General features: G+C 41.9%; 1 protein-coding gene across 1 annotated transcript in view; it reads right to left on the bottom strand.

Moving 5' to 3' along the window:
* LOC119469623 (vegetative cell wall protein gp1-like) overlaps positions 1 to 15,489 on the bottom strand; it is a 28,219-nt gene extending 12,730 nt beyond the window's left edge. Inside the window, exon 1 of the mRNA XM_037735197.1 lies at positions 15,359 to 15,489. Within this exon, the coding sequence (XP_037591125.1) occupies positions 15,359 to 15,489 (131 nt within the window). The remainder of the gene's footprint in view (positions 1 to 15,358) is intronic.
* Between the last annotated feature and the right edge of the window lie 3,894 nt (positions 15,490 to 19,383).

Below are 19,383 nucleotides of genomic sequence, written 5' to 3'. Positions count from 1 at the left end.
TGGTGGAGTGAGGAGTGTATTCCAATAACACTCAGTAAGGCTGGTTTTTACTTGAGTCCTGTCCATACCCCCAGCCCGCCCCACCCCACAGTTTCCTAGATTTTTTTTATAGTGGACTTGTACCTCAGTTATTCCAATTGTGTGTCACTCTGGAAGTGACCGTTACTCAAGAATTTTGATTTGGGGGAATGAGACTGAATCTTTGCTATATTAAATAATAAATGTTCTGTACATATGCGTGTGTGTGAGACACACACACACACACACACACACACACACACACACATCCATGCAGCTCTCCTAATAGTGAAAGGTCTTTAGAAGCTGCTAAATCTCGTTTTCTCCAGTGCTGTCACTTTTACAGTAAGTCAGCATAAATCACATGAAATCAGAAATTTTGTCAAGGAATGAATATGTTTCCATCATCTCTAAGCCTACTCCACTGCCAGGAAGTGACTTTGACTCATTAAAACCGCTTTCTCAATTATTGTCCATTCTCCAACTGAAGGATTTTGAGAAACATTTGCTTGGGTTTATATGAGAGGAGCATAGTAAAGCTTTATTTATTAATTGTAGTATATTTTAAAAAGAAATGATGGGCTTATCCTTAAAATGTATATAACTATTTTCAAATTAAACTATTACTGGGCTTATAGCACCGATCATAATGCTTCATTCAGTCATTCAGTCAGTCAACAACCATTTTGCTTGTGTTTTTTTTTTTTTTTTTTTTTTTTTTTTTTTTTTTTTTTTTTTTTTTTTTTTTTTTTTCCCTCTGTTACCAGGCAGGAGTGCAGTGGCGTGATCTTGGCTCACTGCAACCTCTGCCTCCCAGTTCAAGCGATTCTCCTGCCTCAGCCTCCTGGGTAGCTGGGACTACAGGCACATGCCATTACGCTCTGCTAATTTTTGTATTTTTACCAGAGTTGGGGTTTCACCATGTTGGCCAGGATGGTCTCCATCTCTTGACCTGGTGATCTGCCTGCCTCAGCCTCCCAAAGTGCTGGGATTACAGGTGTGCACCACTGCACCCAGCCTTTGCTTGCCTTTGGTATGCTGTAGTCTGGGCACTCCGTATGTGGGGAAAGGGTAGAGAGGGCTGTAACTGAGGCAGATCTGTTAGGAGACAGTCATAACAGTATGCTAAAGGTATGTTTACCCTGATTGCAGCTCACAGAGGTAGGTGTTCACAAATGAAGTAACTTTTCAGAAAGATCTGGAAAGCTGTGTATTGAAAGAATATGATGCATCTAGAGAATAGAGCAATCATAATGGTGGAGGAAAGTCTGGAAAGGGCTTTATGTCAGGAATCCCAGGAGCTGGGTATTTGGATTGAGCAGAAAGGAAAGCCAAAGGCTTTTAGGCAAGGAAAAGCCACAGTGAGATTTCAGTCAGAGCGACCTGGAGGATAGATTAGATGGTATAGCTGGAGGGAGGGACTGAGGAAAGATGGGAGCTCCTGCTAGGCCTGCCCAAATAAACACATGGTCTTGGTCAGATGAATAAATAAACAAAGCAGTGTGCTTGCTGTGCCAGTGCAACCCGGAGACAGGTTGCCCAGCCCCCACTTTCTAGCCTGAGCCTCCCAGCAGGTGCCAGCCAGAGTCTGAGCAGAGAGAAAGGAGGGGAGGCCTGCACTCACTGTGTTTGCCTGTAGATATTGATGACAAAATTAAATGATTTGCTAACTGATTGGATTTGGGAAAAAGGAGAAGGAGTCTTCAGAGGTTTAAAGTACATGCTTGTCAAGTACATACTTGTTAATTCAGGGTTTAGATCTCCTGTTGAGTACAACAGCGGGGTGACTTCAGGTAAGTTAGTGATCTTCCTTGGGCTCAGTTTTCACATCTTTTAAATGTAGGTAATATAAGTGCCTACCTCTTGGAGTCACAGTGATGATTACATTCAATCATGATTGTAACCTAGAGTACCCTGAAAGCACTGGGTTGGATTTGCTATTATTACTGATGTTACTGTCACTGATTCAGTAGTTTCTATTCAGGTCCTTTATTAAAATAGTTTGCTAAAATAATATAAAGACATGCATTTTGTATTTAATTTTCTCCAAGTGACCTAGGTTACTCCTCCTAAACTCTTGACTAGAATTAATTTGCTTTATATGTCTTTTCTTCAAGAAAACAAGAGGACAAGTGGGGTTGGCAGGGAAAGAGGAGATGTTGGTCGAAGTCCCGATAGAAAGTTTCAGTCAGAGAGGAGGAATAAGTTCTGGTGATGTTATTACACAGCATGGTGGCAATAGTTCATAATTATATATTGTATATTTCAAAATAGCAAAAGAGGGGGATTTTAAATGTTCCCAACACAAAGGAAGGCTAAATATTATAAGTGATGGATATGTTAATTAGCCTGATTTGATCATTCCATAGGTATACATGTATCAATACATCCAGTCATAAGATATCAATGATTACTCTTTGTCAATTAAAAAGGAAACTTAAACCAATACAGGAGAAGTATCAACTGTTCAAATACAGACTGGGAAGAGTTATGATTGACTGTGAATTAAAATAATTGACATAATGAATCAAGTTAGCAATTTAGGGTCCTCAGATGAAAGTTCTTCTAAATAGATATATATCCCCAGTTCAATTTGAACTAACCTGGGATTTTACTGTTTTATTGTATTGTTTATTTTACTTTGTGGGGAGAGAATGGAAGTGGTTCCAGTGGGGCTCTTTCCCTTTTCTTGATTCCAGCTTTTGGGGGTGTTTGCATTTGTCCAAGTGTGCTGAGGGGCCCTGTGAGAAACCCCATGTCATTGGAGTAACAGTGGAGGAGCAATTGGCAGGAATTTCGTTCAGTTGAATGGGGTTTCATATGATTATGTACCTCCTAAAAGAGGCTCAGTGGGTTCATTAATGCTTTTTGAATCATTGGAACCTTCCACCAAGCAGGGGATTGTTGAAATGTTCATTGGCAGGTGGATGGTTGTAAAGTGTTAAATTTTCTTCTCTAATCTGAGCCAGATGATCAGGCTGTCGACTAGATTAGAAATTATCCTGAGGATAACAATAGAAAAATAAAAGAAGGATATCTATAGTCCCAAGTGTACAGACCCAGTGTGGCTCCATTGTCCCAGCACATTTAATTATACCAGCTTTCACTTTGAAAGTGCTCTGGGTTGGACAGTTCATTTTATGGCCACCTAAGTAGAAGCCACCTGCTTCCGTTTCCACTCATGTAAGCAAGTAGCTTGGGGGCACACCAGCTCATTAAGCAGTGACTCGTGTACCCCTTAAACAGGACTTAGTAACGGCTTTTAAGGCGTGGGTTGAAAAGAGAGAAACTTGAATCTAGACACTAAAATGCCCTGGACAGAAGTATGGGTGTGAGAGAGCCATGTGCCAGACAGAAACTACTTCTCTAAATTAGTGCTTTGAAAGTGATATCGTTTTCATTTCCACCTTGACTTCCATTACTATAGTTATGAAAATCACTTATCAAAAGGCTTTATGTAAATCTTCATCGAATCTGACAGATATACAGTCTTCAGTGTGAAAAATTTCTGGTCACTTTCTTTTACCTAGGAGAGTGGTAAACGTGGGTTATTCAACAGCTGGAGTTTCCATTGTGTAGCCATGCCTCTTTTCTATAGATCAGTATTGGTGTGTACATTGAAATAGAATCCAATGGTAAATATATGTTTAAAGGCCTGTAAGAAGACTTAGGTAGCGAAATACAGATTTACAGTAAATCACTGGAGAGTTATGCTCATACCAAAATATCTAGCAGCTTAAAAATGATTTCAAACATGTACGCATTTAGCTTTTTACCCATTTTACAGATGAGGGAATTCAGCTGTCAGGGAAGCTGGCTGCCCAACGCACATAGACTCAAAATCACACCCTGTCTTCTGCAGCATGCCATATGGTACACACTCCTGCTGCCAAGTTTGTATCACTTTTGCCTCAGTTGAACCTGTTACACTGGATCACTGTGTTGAGCTGAGCTACTTGATGAAAGATGGCTCAGGAGCATGTAAAGAGTGCCATTGGGGTGGCAAACCATTACCCCAGCTGTGGCCCATGCCTGAGGATGGTAGAGAGAAGGTTGTGTAATAAAGATTCCTTTATGTACCTAGTGAGACATCCTTCCACAGTTGTAAGCGTTGTCATATAATTATCGTCAACTTGCTTAGGGCCACGTTGAATCTTTTCAAATGCGTTGCTAACAATTCTAGCATGTGCAAGTGTGCAATGAAACAGTCTGAGACTCGGCGTCTGGACCTGGGAATGGTAAGACAGGCATATGACGGTGTCTGAAAATACAAGAAGTTGTGAAAATTCTCAGATTTGTTTTTATCTCAACATATATCTTTAAGACAATTTTTCATGACTAGATCAAAATAAGGCCCAGAGAAATGGGATGATAGCAGTTTTCATGTTGAATTTCATCGTTTCAAAATCCAGAAGTTGTATTAGGAATAGTTTGGCCCGTCCATTGTAAGTGATATGTACAAAAGAGTATCAGATCACATGCAGGGGAAAGGAAACCGTCATGGGACTTTAGTCCTTGACTAGGGAGAGACTGCTGCCTTTAACTTTCAGGAAAGGGATCAGAGTGTTTTTTAAATTCTTAATTGCTACTGTGTGTCTGAATTTGTTCCAGCATTTGATTTGGACTAGTCTTTATTTTTCTTCTTTTTCTTTTTCAAGGCTGGTCAAGTGAAGCAGTGGGAGTAGAGAAGAAACAAAGAAATCTGTAACTGGTTATGATCAATTAGTTGTGAACACCTCAGCATTTGTTCCAACTGGAAATATTCATTTGTTCATTCACAAATATTTATTGAGCACCGGCTGTGTACCATGTGGCGTACTAGGCGATACATAAACAATGGTGAACCTCTTTGCAAGAAAAAAATAGACCTGTTGATTTCATGGGCTGGGCTGCTTATATACTAGTGGAAGAAATGTACATGATCACAGGATCACGCAAATGAATGTTTAAACTATGCTAAGGGCTGTTGAGGGGGGAAGTTACTGACGCTGGGGGGCCTACAACAGGCAGATTAATGTAGTCAGGGAGGTCTGGGAGAAGGGTGAAAGAATTTTACTGGGTACAGATAACTAGCAGGTGGAGGCTGCGTAAAAGGCTGACCTTGGATGTTGCAGGAACTGAGGAGCAGAGTGCCTGAGGCTGGGAGCAATCCAGCCGTGGATTAGACTGGAGAGGAGGACTGATTGGGATCATGGGTCTGAGCTTTTATCAAAAGGGCAAAGGGAAGTCACCGAAGTGTTCTACCCAAGGGGGTGACATGATCAGATTTATGCTTTGAAAATATCCTCCTGGCTTCAATGTGTAAATTTTACATCATTTAAAATTGGTCACAATGTGATCGTACAATCACTCCTGTTAGAATGTCACCATTTCTAAAAGATCAATTTAGCCACTAGTGTCTTCTTTAAATTTTAAACAGCAATTTAAACGAGTGATTTAGCTTGGGTAATGCAACCACTTAGGAATGATGAAGTACCTAGTTCTGTGGTTTTCAGACTTCAGAATGCTTAAGAATCACTGGGGACCCAGGAAATGGCATTTTTAGCAGCCTCTCAGGTGATGCAAGTGCATGTGGTCCCAGACATCACTTTTCTCTTCTTTCAAGAAGCATGGTCCTAGAAAGTGGTAAGTAAAAAGAAATTATAAACCTCAAGGTACCACCTAATCAGGCAGTCAGAAGAGGCTGGAACCTCCTTATCACCCATGTTTGAACCTCGACCTGTTCTTCCAATACTGGGGATTTTATTCTAGTGCACCCAAAATGGATTCGAAATCCTTTGAGTTGTTTTTTTTTTTCATTTATTTCTAATCCTTTCACATGCAGCTGTTTTCTCAGATCTGTGGCTCACTCTGTGTGTCTCTGACATTTTACTTTCATCTTTGTCGCTGTTTAATAAAAATCTTGTTCCATAAGTCCCAGATGAGGTTCAGGGCCAGGCAGGGGTTCTGAGGGGGTGGGCTAGCCTGGCCTGATGATGAGGGAGATGAGAAGCCCCTCTGTGGATTTTGCTTATTTTGCCCCCTGCAGCAGGAGGCAGGGTTGTACAGGGGAGAGACTAGTTCATGACTGCCAAAATAGGGAATTGTTTTCAGAGTCACAAAGACTCGGGGACATACGGAGAATTCATTTTGGGGGAGCTTTCCTTGAGACACCCTGCTCCCTGGTGCCCGTCTTCAAATACTGCTCAGAGGCCAGCAGGGAGGGCTAAGGTGGGCTCATGGTTCTTCCCTAGCAAGTGAGTGTAAGAGCCCAGAATTTCTAGTCAGGTGAAATCAGGTTGAAATGAATATTAAGGGGAAACACCAAGCAAAAGAGAAGTCACGTGAGAGGTGTCTGGCAGTTTGGTGGGCTGGGAAAGAGAGGCCTTTGGCTTCCTTTGTGAGCGAAGTGCCTGGACCAGCATCTCCTCCTGGACTGCATGATATGTGTGGATGGTCACTTTCTCTGGGAACCTTCCGTGACTTGCTGGCATTTGCTCCTTGGACACATGAAGTGCTTCCCTGTGCTGGCACTGATTGTGCTGTTTCACACTATTTCATGTCCTTTTCCCTGAGTAGCCTCGAAGGCTCATAGCGGGTGTTCCCAGGCTGAGTCCGTAAGAAGTACTCAGTAAATGTCTGTAGACAGAAGCAGTATTTTCCATGTATGTGAGCATTGTGTCCTTTTCACAGTCCTTTAAAATGGTTTCTTCATCTTTGAGTAAGGGCCCCGGGGACACTCTATTCAGGGATGCCTGGCATGTAACTCTTGCTGTCCCCAATTTTGCCAAAGACCCAAGGTCACTGATTGAGGAGCCTCTGGGTGTAGGGGAGACACACGGCTGTGCAATGCCCTAACACTAGGAGGCAACAGTTACTGCCTTAGTGTCATTCCATTGTGCCCAAATCCACTCTAGATATAATAAACATTACAGAAGAAGAAACTAACATTTTGTCATTGCATTACTCTTTGCAGAAGTATTCCTTCCTTGCTTGTCTACTTATAATTCTCTCCTAGTCATCCAAGAGCCTACAGGGCATAGACATTAGAAGACCATAACTGGAAAGAACAGAGAAATCATTTCTTGGCCTTTCTTCCCTTCATCCACAGTTCAGCCAGTGTTGAATTTGAAGAGTCTGTTTCTTCTTCCTTCCTCTGCAGCGACTGTGGGTGACCAGCATCTGTGATACACACTGGGGGCTGGGATTTTTTACCACATGTGTGGTTACCCACATTTCATTTATTACATTCTGAGAGCACCGTGGCCTTGATAATTTATGTTTCTAGGCTATAATTGCATATTATTTTTCTAGCAGCTATCAGGGGTTTCAGCTAGCAATTGAAACTTGGTAGTGTCTTGGCTCTTCATTGCTGGAACAATTTATCCTGACTTTCAAATGCAGAGCTGAACCCATTTCTTATAAGCCAAGTAGCACACACATGGTAAACCCCCAACTCAAGTGTTCTGAGTTCACTCTGGAAATGGAGCATATTGGGGCCTTTGGAACTGCATTCTCAGACCTTTTCACATCCCCTTTCTCCTTCAGCACGATAAGCAAACAACTCTTTGCTTCCCCAGTGTGGAGAACCTGGCAGTTGCTGAGCATACCTATTCCAATTATGCATTCCAGAACTCAAGAAATGGCCATAGGATGGGGTTTGGGACTCAGTGGGACCACCTTGAAGTGGACCTGAACTAAAACTTCATCCATCACCCAGCCTTCATCAGTCCGTGCTGACTGAGGCCACAGTGGTGTTTTGAGCATCCTGGAGTTAGTGTTAGTTCAGAGCCACTGTCCATTAGTTCCCAAAACGTCTGATTATTTTGTTTTCCCCCAGTACACAGTTACCCTGGTAAAAGATTGTACATAGGTCTTCTTGGGGAAGGCTGGGAAAAAGATGAACAGAATACACTTTTGGCAGTGTGCCAGGGTCCTTCTTCAAAGGGACCTGGCCTTTCTTTCAGTCTAGCTGAGCCAGTGCACACTCACTGGCTCTCAAGTCTGAGTATTGGTTAAGGGACCATGACTCTGTTTTTATGATTCAGGTTAGACTTTTGCCTACTTGGCCTAGAACTTTTCCGTTCACATGCATCAAGTAGAAATTTAGTAGGCCTCTCATCTATTCCCACTTTTAGAAACACTGTGATCAACCAGCCAACAGTAAAGTCCTGTGCAAGTTAGACTATTCTTTTTATAATTAAATTTTGTTTTAGAGAGACAGGGTCTTGCTCTGTCACCCACGCTGGAGCGCAGTGGCATAATCATAACTCACTATAGCCTTGAACTCCTGGACTCAGGCCATGCTCTCACCTAAGCCTCCTGACGAACTAGGACTGTAGCCATGCACCACCATGCCAAGCTAGTATTTTTATTTTCTGTAGAGACAGAGTCTTGCTATATTGCCCAGGCTGGTCTCAAACTCCTAGCCTCAAAGCCTCCTGCTTTGGCCTCCCAAAGCACTGGGATTACTGACATGAGTCACTGCGCCTGGCCACGTTGGACTATTCTGATTGCTGTGTTGACCTTGTTGTCCATTAAAATGGTAATTATGCCACACTAGAAAGTGCTCGATCAGGCTTTGTGCCTGTTGCAAGGCCTGGTCCCATTTGTTCCCTTAGACACTTCCCTGAGCTGCCTTGTGGGATCCAGACCCGCATAGATCTGGGTTGAAATTACTCACCACCCACTTGCCCTGTGACTTGAAGGAAATTTATTGAGTTCTCAAAGCTTCTGTTTCCTCTTGTATAGATGGAAATGATGCCAGTGTGTGGTTGCCAAAATAAAATGAAAAAATGTAATCAACGAACAGCAGTTCTTTGGCCTCAGCTGGCATGCAATAGATGTGAAAGGATATATGAGTTTTGAACCTCTCCTTCAAAATTCTGTGGCCAGAGGCCATCACTGGTTGAAAGAGGTGGAATTAGGAGTCACCAGTGAGCTCACAGAGCACACTGTTCCTGTCTGGCTTCCTGTACCCTTCAAGTTTGCTGACAATCTGAAACACATGCTTGATTTCAGCTTTTGCAGAAAAAAATCTCATTTCATTTGAACAGGTTATGTCTGCAAAAAAATTTCACAACATTTTCTGTCCTTTTGCATTAAGACTTAAATTTCAAGTTTGCTGTGTTTTTCAGTACCACAGTTTGATTTATGTATGTTGGTTATTTTTTGTCTGTTCAGAGAAAATAAGGTCTGTCTGGGAGAGGTGACCTCTTTTGTACATACCGTAGCTTCTGAGGAATGTCTTTTGTGAGCCCTATTTGTGGACCTCATTCATTAATTCATTCTTTGAGCACTTGAGGCCAGGAAATGATGATACATATGCAGTGCCTTTGCCTTTGCCATCCTCCCCTGCCTTGCCTCTGCAGGGGAGAATGAGGTGGTGATGGACACAGCTGTAAATGCGTGGCTGATATTCTCATGCAGGCAGAAACCCAGGTAGGGATGGCAGAGGAGACATGTGTCCTGTTGGCCAAAGGCATGATGATGCTCCTGGTAGCACTCTTCAGGGACTGGTGGTCCAGACATTGAATTGGGAATCAAGAGGCCGGGGACCTATTCTTGGGGCTGACCCTGACTATCATCTGTGCGCTCCTTCAATGCCTCATTTTTCTCAGCTATAAATGTGGAGGGAGGGTGCTGGATGTGACCACTGGATCCCCAACACAAATCTGTAGGTCAGTCAGCTGCATTCAGAATCATCTCAGCAGCTTGCAAAAACTAGAGTTTGGGATCTCATCACCAGAATTCTGATTCTGTATTAAGTTCCTAAATCTCTATACAAGACTCCCTGCACCAGGTAATTGTAGTCTGAAGACCCCTTAGGGATCCCCTGATGGCCTTCTAGGTTCCTCTTCCCTCTGGTTCCATTCCTTGTCCTTCACATCCTACTGCCGTTTTAAATGTCTCTTTCAGAAAGCCTTCTTGGCCTCTAACTGAGCAGCCCTCCATAGAGGATTACTTCATGCCTCTGTGCAAGAAAGAAAAACAAAAACAAAACGCATCAGTTCGTTCACTCTCCCATCTCCCCTGCTGGCCTGAGAGGACCTGAACATAGTGATGGCACTGTAGCCAGGCATCTGTGCATCCTCTGTGCTCTGCCCACTACCTGGTATGTAGAATATGCCCAACAGGCGATGTTCAGAGCTGACCAGATGGGAGAGTGGTGAAACTGAAGATCAGCCCTTTTCCCCGCCTGTTAGCACCTCTAGGGAAGATTTAAGAGATGTTTCAAACACATCACTCCAACGTACTTGGGACTGCTCATTGTGATGCCTGATCTGCGCCAGCCTCTTCCTACCACATCTATGATGGTTACAGAGGCAACTATTCCATCCCTTAGTCTGCAGCACCCCAGAATGGATGTGGAATCACTGAAGGAGGTGAGTGGGCAAGAAAGCAAGTTGGATCCTGACAGTTTAAACTCAGGTATTTCGCAAATCCTTCCAAAATATTACTTGGCTTTTCCTCTCTATACCTCCTCCCTTGCCCAGTTGAAAAAAAAAACAACCTGAGTACATGTGCCCACATCTTCCTCTGGATGAAATAGAGTTGCACAGAGAGTAGGAAAGTTGATTTCCTAGTTATTCTCCCACATACGGAGTTCTGGGTGGCACCATCCCACACTATTTGCATCACTGAGCTATACACGCTGCCAAGACTGCATCTTAAATTTAAACACATTTGGATGAAAATAGAGAAAGGCTGAGGAAGAAAGGTGAACACTTCCCCATAAGAGGTGTGTAAGCACTATATATCGTATGTTTTTCTTCTGGCTCTTGGATTAAGGACAGAATGTTAATTAAAAAGTAAAAGGATATTCTTCTGAGCAGCAATTAATTTCAGTATTGCTCTTCTTTGATCTGCTAGGTCTTTGCATTTCTGAAAACATGGTGGAAAATATTTCCTAGGGATCTTTCTAAAACACATTTTCGTTTTATTGTTTTGATCTTTAGGCTACATGTTGACTTAAAAAAGAACCAGTGTTACAAAAAGAAATGTCATCCCAAGGTTCTGGATTCTGATTGTCACTCTGGTGACACAGATGAGATGGCTCCGGGCATATGCACATTGGTTAGCTGGTTCTGCTGAGTCCCTATCTGGAGTTGAACGTTCTGTTCAGTCAAGACCACTAAGCAGCAACATAACTGGATTCATTAGCTTGAGTTCTGAAAGCTCCTCTTAAAAGTTATTTTTGTATTCATACTACTTTAATATTTAGGGACAAGCTGTACAATTTTCTAGGTGCCAAAAGTGATCACTCAGTTGTTTTTTTTTTTTTTAATTTGGTGCTATTTTAGCTTCAAAAATATTTTATTTTTTATGGACTGTTTTGTGCCTTTGACCTAATTCTCTTTTCTCTGGGATATGTGTCCTAAGAGGATGAGGTTTATGATATTAATAATACCTACAATATTAATTCCTTTCAAATGAAACCAGCTGTCTCTGTTCCCTTTCAGCATGTCCACCTGCATACACATACACCAAACATACATCCTTCATGTAGATAAAAAGAGAAAATGCCTTTGGAGTATCTATGGGGATAACTTATTTTTCTCCCCTATTGATCAGAATGCATGGAGGCCTGGGAAACTCTGCTGGAGTACCCAAAGCCTCCAAGCTGGCAGACTTGAGCACTATTGTCTTTATTGCTTCTTTTAGCAGGATTTTCCTGGGGTTAGTGGATGTGCCATAGAGTAGGGCCCACAGGCCTCGCAGAAACGGAAGAGCGTGGCATTCACAGAAGAAATGAGCTGTCAGCTCCCTTCTCCTCTTACTATAATTTGCTATAGCCTGGAAACGAATAAGTGACAGCTATTAAAAGGGCTTAGGAATAATTGCAGTTAAAAGCAAAGATAACTGTATTATCTACTGCCACTTATGCTCACTTTTACTTTTGAAAGGGCTTAATGTTTGGACTCCATAACATGTCTGCAGAATATCATCCTGAGTCATTTTATTGATGACTAATCTAAAATATTTTTTATAGTTTGTTAGCCATCCTATAGTGTTGTTGGTTTTGCTGGCTTCTGAAGGAGGGTGATATTCCTATTGGCGTGATCTGTGACACTTTTAAGTGTTGGTCACTGCTGACCTAGGCTGAGGTGACAGGGTTCTCTCATCCAGAGCTGCAAAAGTTCTACAGCAGGTGTTTTTCCTGGCGGGAGAGCAATGGCTTTTTGTGAATTTTAGTTTTATAATTTGAAAAAGTCTTAGCTTGAAAACATATCTTTAAAAATGCCTCCTCATATCTCAGCTAATATTGCATATCACAGAGATGTCGCTGTATTCTGTAAGTTGATGTCATTCTTCCTTTAGAAAGCCATAGAGTCATCCCCGCACCTACTGTGATCTCTGACATTCAGTTTAGAAACTAGATTTGAATCTAGTTTCTAAAGAACACCCCCTTGTGGTCTGAACTACTGTATTGCCTTAGAGGGTTCAGGTTAGTGTTTGCACAGGTTAGTTTGTGTTTTTTTTGTTTGTTTGTTTTTTTCAGGAGAAAACAATCTTTTTGGTAGAAGGATCTTAGATACAAATCCTGAGTAAATGTTTCTCAGTGTATGGCATTGAAAATGAGTTAGGTATAACGCTGGCTTATAAGAAGTCTTTAAATAATTTTTAAATTAATTTTTATATGTATTTGAAAAAGAATAACAAAGACATCAAACCTGTGGTTTCCTACATTTCCTTGTTTAGGATGAGACTAACATGCAGTAATAGTAAGAGAAATATTGAGTACAATTGGGCTGGGAAATGGCCTTTGAAGAACTAGAGTTTGGGAAACGCTGATGTAAACCAAAACCTGGATTTTTTTTGCCTGTGCCACTTCTGAGGCTAGACAGGGACTGACCCGCCAAAGTTTACCTATTGGTGACCTTGAGACTGGAATCCAAACAAAATGCTGGTATGTTTGTGAATAATAACAAGGACAGCTGACCTTTACAGAGAGTCTTCTGTGAATGTTACCAAGTGATTTATATATGTTATCTCATTTAGTTCTCACTAAGGCCTTTTTTGAATTAATTACTACTTGTATTTTATTTTATAGCAAATACAGGCCAGGTATGGTGGCTCACGCCTGTAACCCAGCACTTTGGGAGGCTGAAGAGGGTGGATCACTTCAGGTCAGGAGTTTGAGACAAGCCTGGCCAACATAGTGAAAACCCGTCTCTATTAAAAACACAAAAATTAGCCAGGTGTGGTGGTGGGCACCTGTAGTACCAGCTACTTTGGAGGCTGAGGTGAGAGAATTGCTTAAGCCCAGGAGGCGGAGGTTGCAGTGAGCCGAGATTGCGCCACTGCACTCCAGCCTGGGCGACAGAGCAAGACTCTATCTCAGTAAAATAAAAACAACAAGAACAACAGAAAAACGAGAGAGGGAGAGAGAGAGAGAGAAAGAGAGACAGAGAGAGAGAGAAAAGACAACTCTAAGTTTAGAGAGGTTGAGTAATTTGCCCAGGGCCATAGAGCCAGAAAGAGCTGAGAGGAAGGAGGGACCACACCTCTGTTCATCTTAGCTCCCTGAGACGAGTTCACATCAAAGAAGATGGTGAAGAATGGATCCTTTTGTTGGTTCTAAACTGCTAGGCATGAGGGTCCAGAACTTTGTTCCGGAGACTTGCAAATGATGATTTTTATAGCCTCATTGGAATGGGGTAACTCTGCCTGGGACATCCCCTGGGAAGTTCTCAGTGTATCAGTGTGTTGAAGATTGAGAAGACTCAGGTAGAAATCAGCTTCCTTCTGTAATATTGATGGTTTTCAAACTCACTTAGCCACAGGTTCCCTTTTTCCTCCAAATAAAATCCATTATATTTTGCAGAACCAATACTCTGTGAAGGACCTATGTGGGGCCTAACCTAACGTTTTTAACTCATTTTACACATGGGACATCTGAGGTTTGTGATTACTCGGCCAAAGCCCAAACTAGCTGTTGGCAGAGCTTATATCATTAATTAATTTATTCATTCAACAGATAGATATTCAGTGCCTCCCATGTGCCAAACATGCTGGGAATTGGGGGTATAGCATTGAACCAGTGGACAAGACACAGATATAAGGAGACATGTAAACAATTTTAGATAACAATCACAAAGGACTGAATGTTTGCGCCCACACCCCCACCCCTCCAAATTCTTATGTTGAAATCCTCACCCCTAATATGATGGTATTTGAAAGTGGGGTCTTTGGGAGGGTTTTAGGTCCTGAGGGTGGAGCCCTCTGGCATTAGTGCCCTTATAAAAAGGACCCCAGAAAGCTCTCTGCTGCTCTTTCTGCCATGTGAGACAGATGGGAAGTTGGCCATCTACAGCCCAGAAGAGTGCCCTCACCAGAACACGACCCTGCTGGTACCCTGATCTCACATTTCAGCCTCTAGAACCATGAGAAGTAAATTTCTGTTGTTGATAAGCCACGCAGTCTATGGTGCTTTGTTAGAGCATCCTGAATTACTAAGGAAACCATAAATCTATGAAGACTGGAAACCCTAGCATTTCCTGGATCTTCTTAAGGCAGAGGGCTTGCCTTTTTCATCTTTCATCTTTCATCTTTGTTTTCCTGGTTTCTGGTATGGGGCAGTGATAACGCAGCTTAAGTAAACATTCATTGAACAAGCTGTTGATGGATTGGAATCCTTCCCATTCTACAACAAAATGGTTCATTATTATTATTGTTAAAAATAATGACAATAATTATTATAATATTTAATATAAATATATATAATAACATAATATAATGATTATAAAAATAATATAATAATTATTAGTTTTGCTGTATGTTACTCTGGAAAGCTTGAAACAAAATGTTCTAAGAGGTCCCCAGATTGAAGTAAATATATTGGTCACCCTTGCTAAGAAACCCATTTCCAAACAGCATTGACCTTGGACACTCATTACAGGACAGATTATTTGTGAAATGAGTAACATTTGGAAATCATCTCGGTAGGCTGTTCGGCACTGCTACGTTGCGTCATTGGCTGGAATTTTCAGATCACAACCATATTTTGATTCCCAGGCTTTTGGTCATTTTGCTAATGTGCCAGAATCTCTAAGGCCTAGCCAAATTGCTAATACTGACACATTCTTGAGGAGTATGTATGGTTTGTTCAGATACAAAAGGAATGGGACTCAGAATCTTATCAGATAGTCCTTCATGGCTTGAATCAGGGGGAACTGCCTGTGGGTATGGGGCAATCTATCCATCTAGCAGTTTTCTGATCTAGGTAGCCTACTGTGGGATACTGAATCCTTGCCCATGATTACGAGAAGGACTAACGGAAGGATGATAGCTTTCTTGCTTATATGATTCTGGCATAGGAAAACTGGCTAATGTTGGTACAGTATGAGAGGTTTTTTACTTCCACTGGACTGGACGTTTGGAGCTGCCCAGGTGGTCAGCACTGGCAGCAAAGGTGACAAAGATCAAAGCACAAGGCTTTTCCACTTGCCTCTCTTTTTCTTGAAAGAATTTGTGGCTGACGAAGGCCATTTTGCTCTGGAGGAAATGATGATCTGTTGGTGACATGCTCCTGGCCTCTTAGTTTGCTTTGTTGTCCTGGGAAGTGGGAAAGTGCCCCACTGGACCTTGATCTACATTCCACAGGGGACTCCCTGCTTTAGAGGGAACCCCTACACATGAGGTCCAAGTATGAGTATCCAATGTAGCCCCCAGCAAGTACTCACACACTCTTCATCCAGAGCAGATCATTTAGTTTAAGGGATGGGTATCATCACTTTCAGAGATGGGTATTTTAGTGATTAGAAATGCAGCTTCTCTGGTAGAGGGGAATTTTTTTTTAAAAAAAGAGGAAGAGTAATGAATCGGACACTATCTGTCAAATTCTTTGCTAGGTTTCTTGTGGAAACCTAAGTTTTCCCAAGACAGTATTTTCCTGAAAAGAAATTGATTTTGGTGTGATCCATAAAGCCATGTAGAGTGAAATAAACAATTGGTAGAAAAGGGACAAACAAATACATATATTAAAAAAATAGGAATCGATGTTTCAAAAATGAAACTCACAGTAGAAAACTGTGAGTTGTTTTTGTTTTTTTTTTTGAGATGGAGTCTGTCTTTGTCATCCAGGCTGGAGTGCGGTGGCAGGATCTGGGTTCGCTGCAACCTCTGCCTCCCGGGTTCAAGTGATTATCTGGCCTCAGCCTCCTGGGTAGCTGGGATTATGGCATCTGCCACTGCACCCAGCTAATTTTCGTATTTTTAGTAGAGTTGGGGTTTTACCATGTTGGCCAGGCTGGTCTCAAACTCCTGACCTCAGGTGATCCGCCCGCCTCGGCCTCCCAAAGTGCTGGGATTGTGCATGTGAGCCACTGTGCCTGGCCAACTGTGGGTTTTATTTAGCCTCAGAAGTACCTTTAGACATTAGGTAAAGAGACACAGCCTTAATCATATGTGTAGTTTACTGTAGGGCGTAAGAGGAGTGTCTGATGAAATTATGACATATGTTACTGAAGGGAAATGGTGCCGTGTTTTTCCTTATATATTTTGGGGAGATAACCTGTAACACAGAAGACATTGGTGCCTCACTAAGAACATGGCATCTGGAGCCTGAAGGCGTGGGGCCTGAATCCCATTTTCTTGGTTTACCAGATATGAAAATGTAAACAAGTTACGTAATGCTTTTGAATATCAATTCCCCATCTGTAAAATGGGGGTAACAATATAGACCTCTAGACTTTGCTGTGCAGACTTAACAGGCTTGGCTCATGGGATGTGGCCAAGAAATGGTAGTTTTTATTATGAACTATAGGTAGAAAAATATCTAAATGGTTTCCATGAAGCCCAGAGAGTCTGAAATGCTCTTTGGTGGTATCTTCAGACTTCATTTAGTGTGGCATCATGCTTGTCTGAGTTTTAAATTTCCAAATAAGCCTTGTAGTGCATCATTATTAGAAAACATTTTGGAGTTTACACAGTCAGTAAATGAATTTTAAAACCTTTTCTTTTCTAAATAGGAAGGCAGGTGTTGCCTGTTTCATCTGTCTACTTGTAGACCTGTTTAAGTGTTTTAAAATCCATCCATTGAAACATTTAAAATTACGAAAGCCATTTGCTTCATGACTAAACAAAATTCCCTTAAAGCCTTGTATGTTCCTGCGAACAGCTGAATCCTCTAAGAGAAGCAGGAAAACCACACAAGCTTCTCTATTAATGTTGCTGATGTGTTGTGACTTGTACCAGGTCCCTTAGGCCAAAGCAAAGCACAGATTTTTTTTTGGTGGGGGGGAAAGGCTGATGAATTAAGCCAATAACTCCAACCTCTTGGCCAGAGAAATGTAAATTCTTTCTCTAAACTTATTACAGAAATAAGATGCTTCCAGGGCTGGAAAAGACTTTGATGAATAATGCAGGCTCATTTCCCCATTGAATTTATTCCTCGATGCTATGCATATAATGGGTAATCAATAAATATTATTTGCCTGCTTTGTGTAGTTGTTTCAAATTGGGATAAGGATGAATCCATGGTGTTAAAATAGAGGAAAGCTAATTTTCTTATCCTGGGATAGGCTTTAATCTTGTTAGCCAGATGTTCTAGGCATTAGAGCTAACCAGTCAGACGAGACCACAAATATCTCAGTTGCACAATGCCATTGGCTTGGGAACTGCATTCTTACAAAGGTCATCTTTTGTATGGGGACAGAGGCAACCCTTGTCTACATTTTGGGAGGATAGGTTGGCTTCCTGGTCCTGCTCAGGTCAGAACACCACTGCCCATCACTTTTGACTCCAGTTCCTTTTAGTTACATCCCACTGTATTGTAAACTCCAAGCGGAGAGGCAAGCTTTGGCTACTGAAAATGGTTAGCCCTTCTGGCCAGCCCTGTTCGGCTGAAGTGTATAATGCATGGCTGTTTTTATCCCTGTCTGTTGGAAGAATATTCAGATATCCATTGCAATTTTGTTTTGATAACCCCTTTAATTTTCCACCCTGCCTTTTGCAGCTTCATCATTTTGCTGCATATTCAGCCCCTAAGAATCCAGGAATGAATTGATGTGCTGGCTTCAAAACAGCCTGGCATTTAGAAGTTTTGATTATAGTTGAGAATCTCCAGGCTTGACTGTTCTTAGCTTTGATATCATGAGGACTATCCTCACAGGGAAAGATTTATAGCCTCTGGGGTGAGAGCATTAATTGTGGCCCAAAGGAACTCGTGATATTTTGATAAGGTGCTTGAAGCAGTTGTTGGAAATAGAACAGAATGTATTTCTGAAGGGTGCAAGCAATTTTGAGGCCTTCTGTCTGATCATTGCAAAATGGGTGAGCACTAGGAGATCAGAAAATATGTGGTGGGCAAGGTCGAAAGAACGTCAAGCTGGATGAAATAAGAAAATGGGGAAAAGCTATTTGAGAGGAAACTTGGCATCTACTTAGTATTTGTGTCTGTTTTTCTCTTGAAATGGGCTGATGTGCTGGCAGAGGCTTCTGGCTGTTGTCAGAGATATGAACATCTGTGCTCCTTTGCAGAAACTCAGGATTCTAAAGTGTTTGGTGGAAACTGTTTAACTCTGCCACTTGCTCCATCTCCTCGTTAGGAAGAGCCCAGCCTGTGCTGCTCAGAGTGTGCTTTTAAGAGGAAGATGTGGCTTAGGGTTCTGGGCTTCACTTTTGCATACTGCGTGGCAGAAGCAGGTTTCCAGCAATGAAGTCTGAGGACATCAGATCCAAATGTGCATACTTGGTAAAAATCAGTTTGCTTGCTTGGGTCGGAAGTAAGAATGAAAGATGCCAAATTAGTAAGGCAGTTGTGATACAGGCATCTGAAAACAGCCAGCAGGATGGACAGGTCATATGTGGCTAAGTGTTGGAAGGCTTTGCTTTAGTCACTGCAGTTAATGCTAAAAGTGTTATGACTCCCAAATGTCAGTGACAATGCAATAAGAGTGTAGTTTTTGATCACTTCAAAGTTCATTGTCCTAATTCCCCTGATTAATTCTGCTGTCACCAAGTACTCTAACAAAATGGTCAGTGGAGTTACCCAGGGCATCACCGTCTAGCCAGCATGCCACTTTCCTTTAGCCAGAACCTAATCCCAGCTGTGGCATATGCAGGGAAGGCCAGGCAATGTATTTTAGCCCTGTTCTTATGGAAAGTGTCAATGGTTTATTGAACACAGCCTCGTATGTTCTTCCTAGACAGTGACGGATCCAGGTTAGGCAGGGCCTACTTTATGAAAATCACACAAAATTAAGTGCAAAAGTGAATGTTTATTTAGAATGAGAATGGGCAGGGCTCAGTCAAGTGAAAGTCTCTGAAGATTAAGGTCTCTTAGCTTCATGGTAATATATCTCTGTTCCTAATGTCCAAATATAAATGTGTTTTTCCCCTTCTTACAACCTAATAAAACTATCTTTGCTAGGTGCCCCCATG

This window comes from Cebus imitator, unplaced genomic scaffold, assembly GCF_001604975.1.
Source record: "Cebus imitator isolate Cc_AM_T3 unplaced genomic scaffold, Cebus_imitator-1.0 Scaffold749, whole genome shotgun sequence".
NCBI classification, from domain to species: domain Eukaryota; kingdom Metazoa; phylum Chordata; class Mammalia; order Primates; family Cebidae; genus Cebus; species Cebus imitator.
This window is presented reverse-complemented; position numbering and strand designations above follow the sequence as displayed.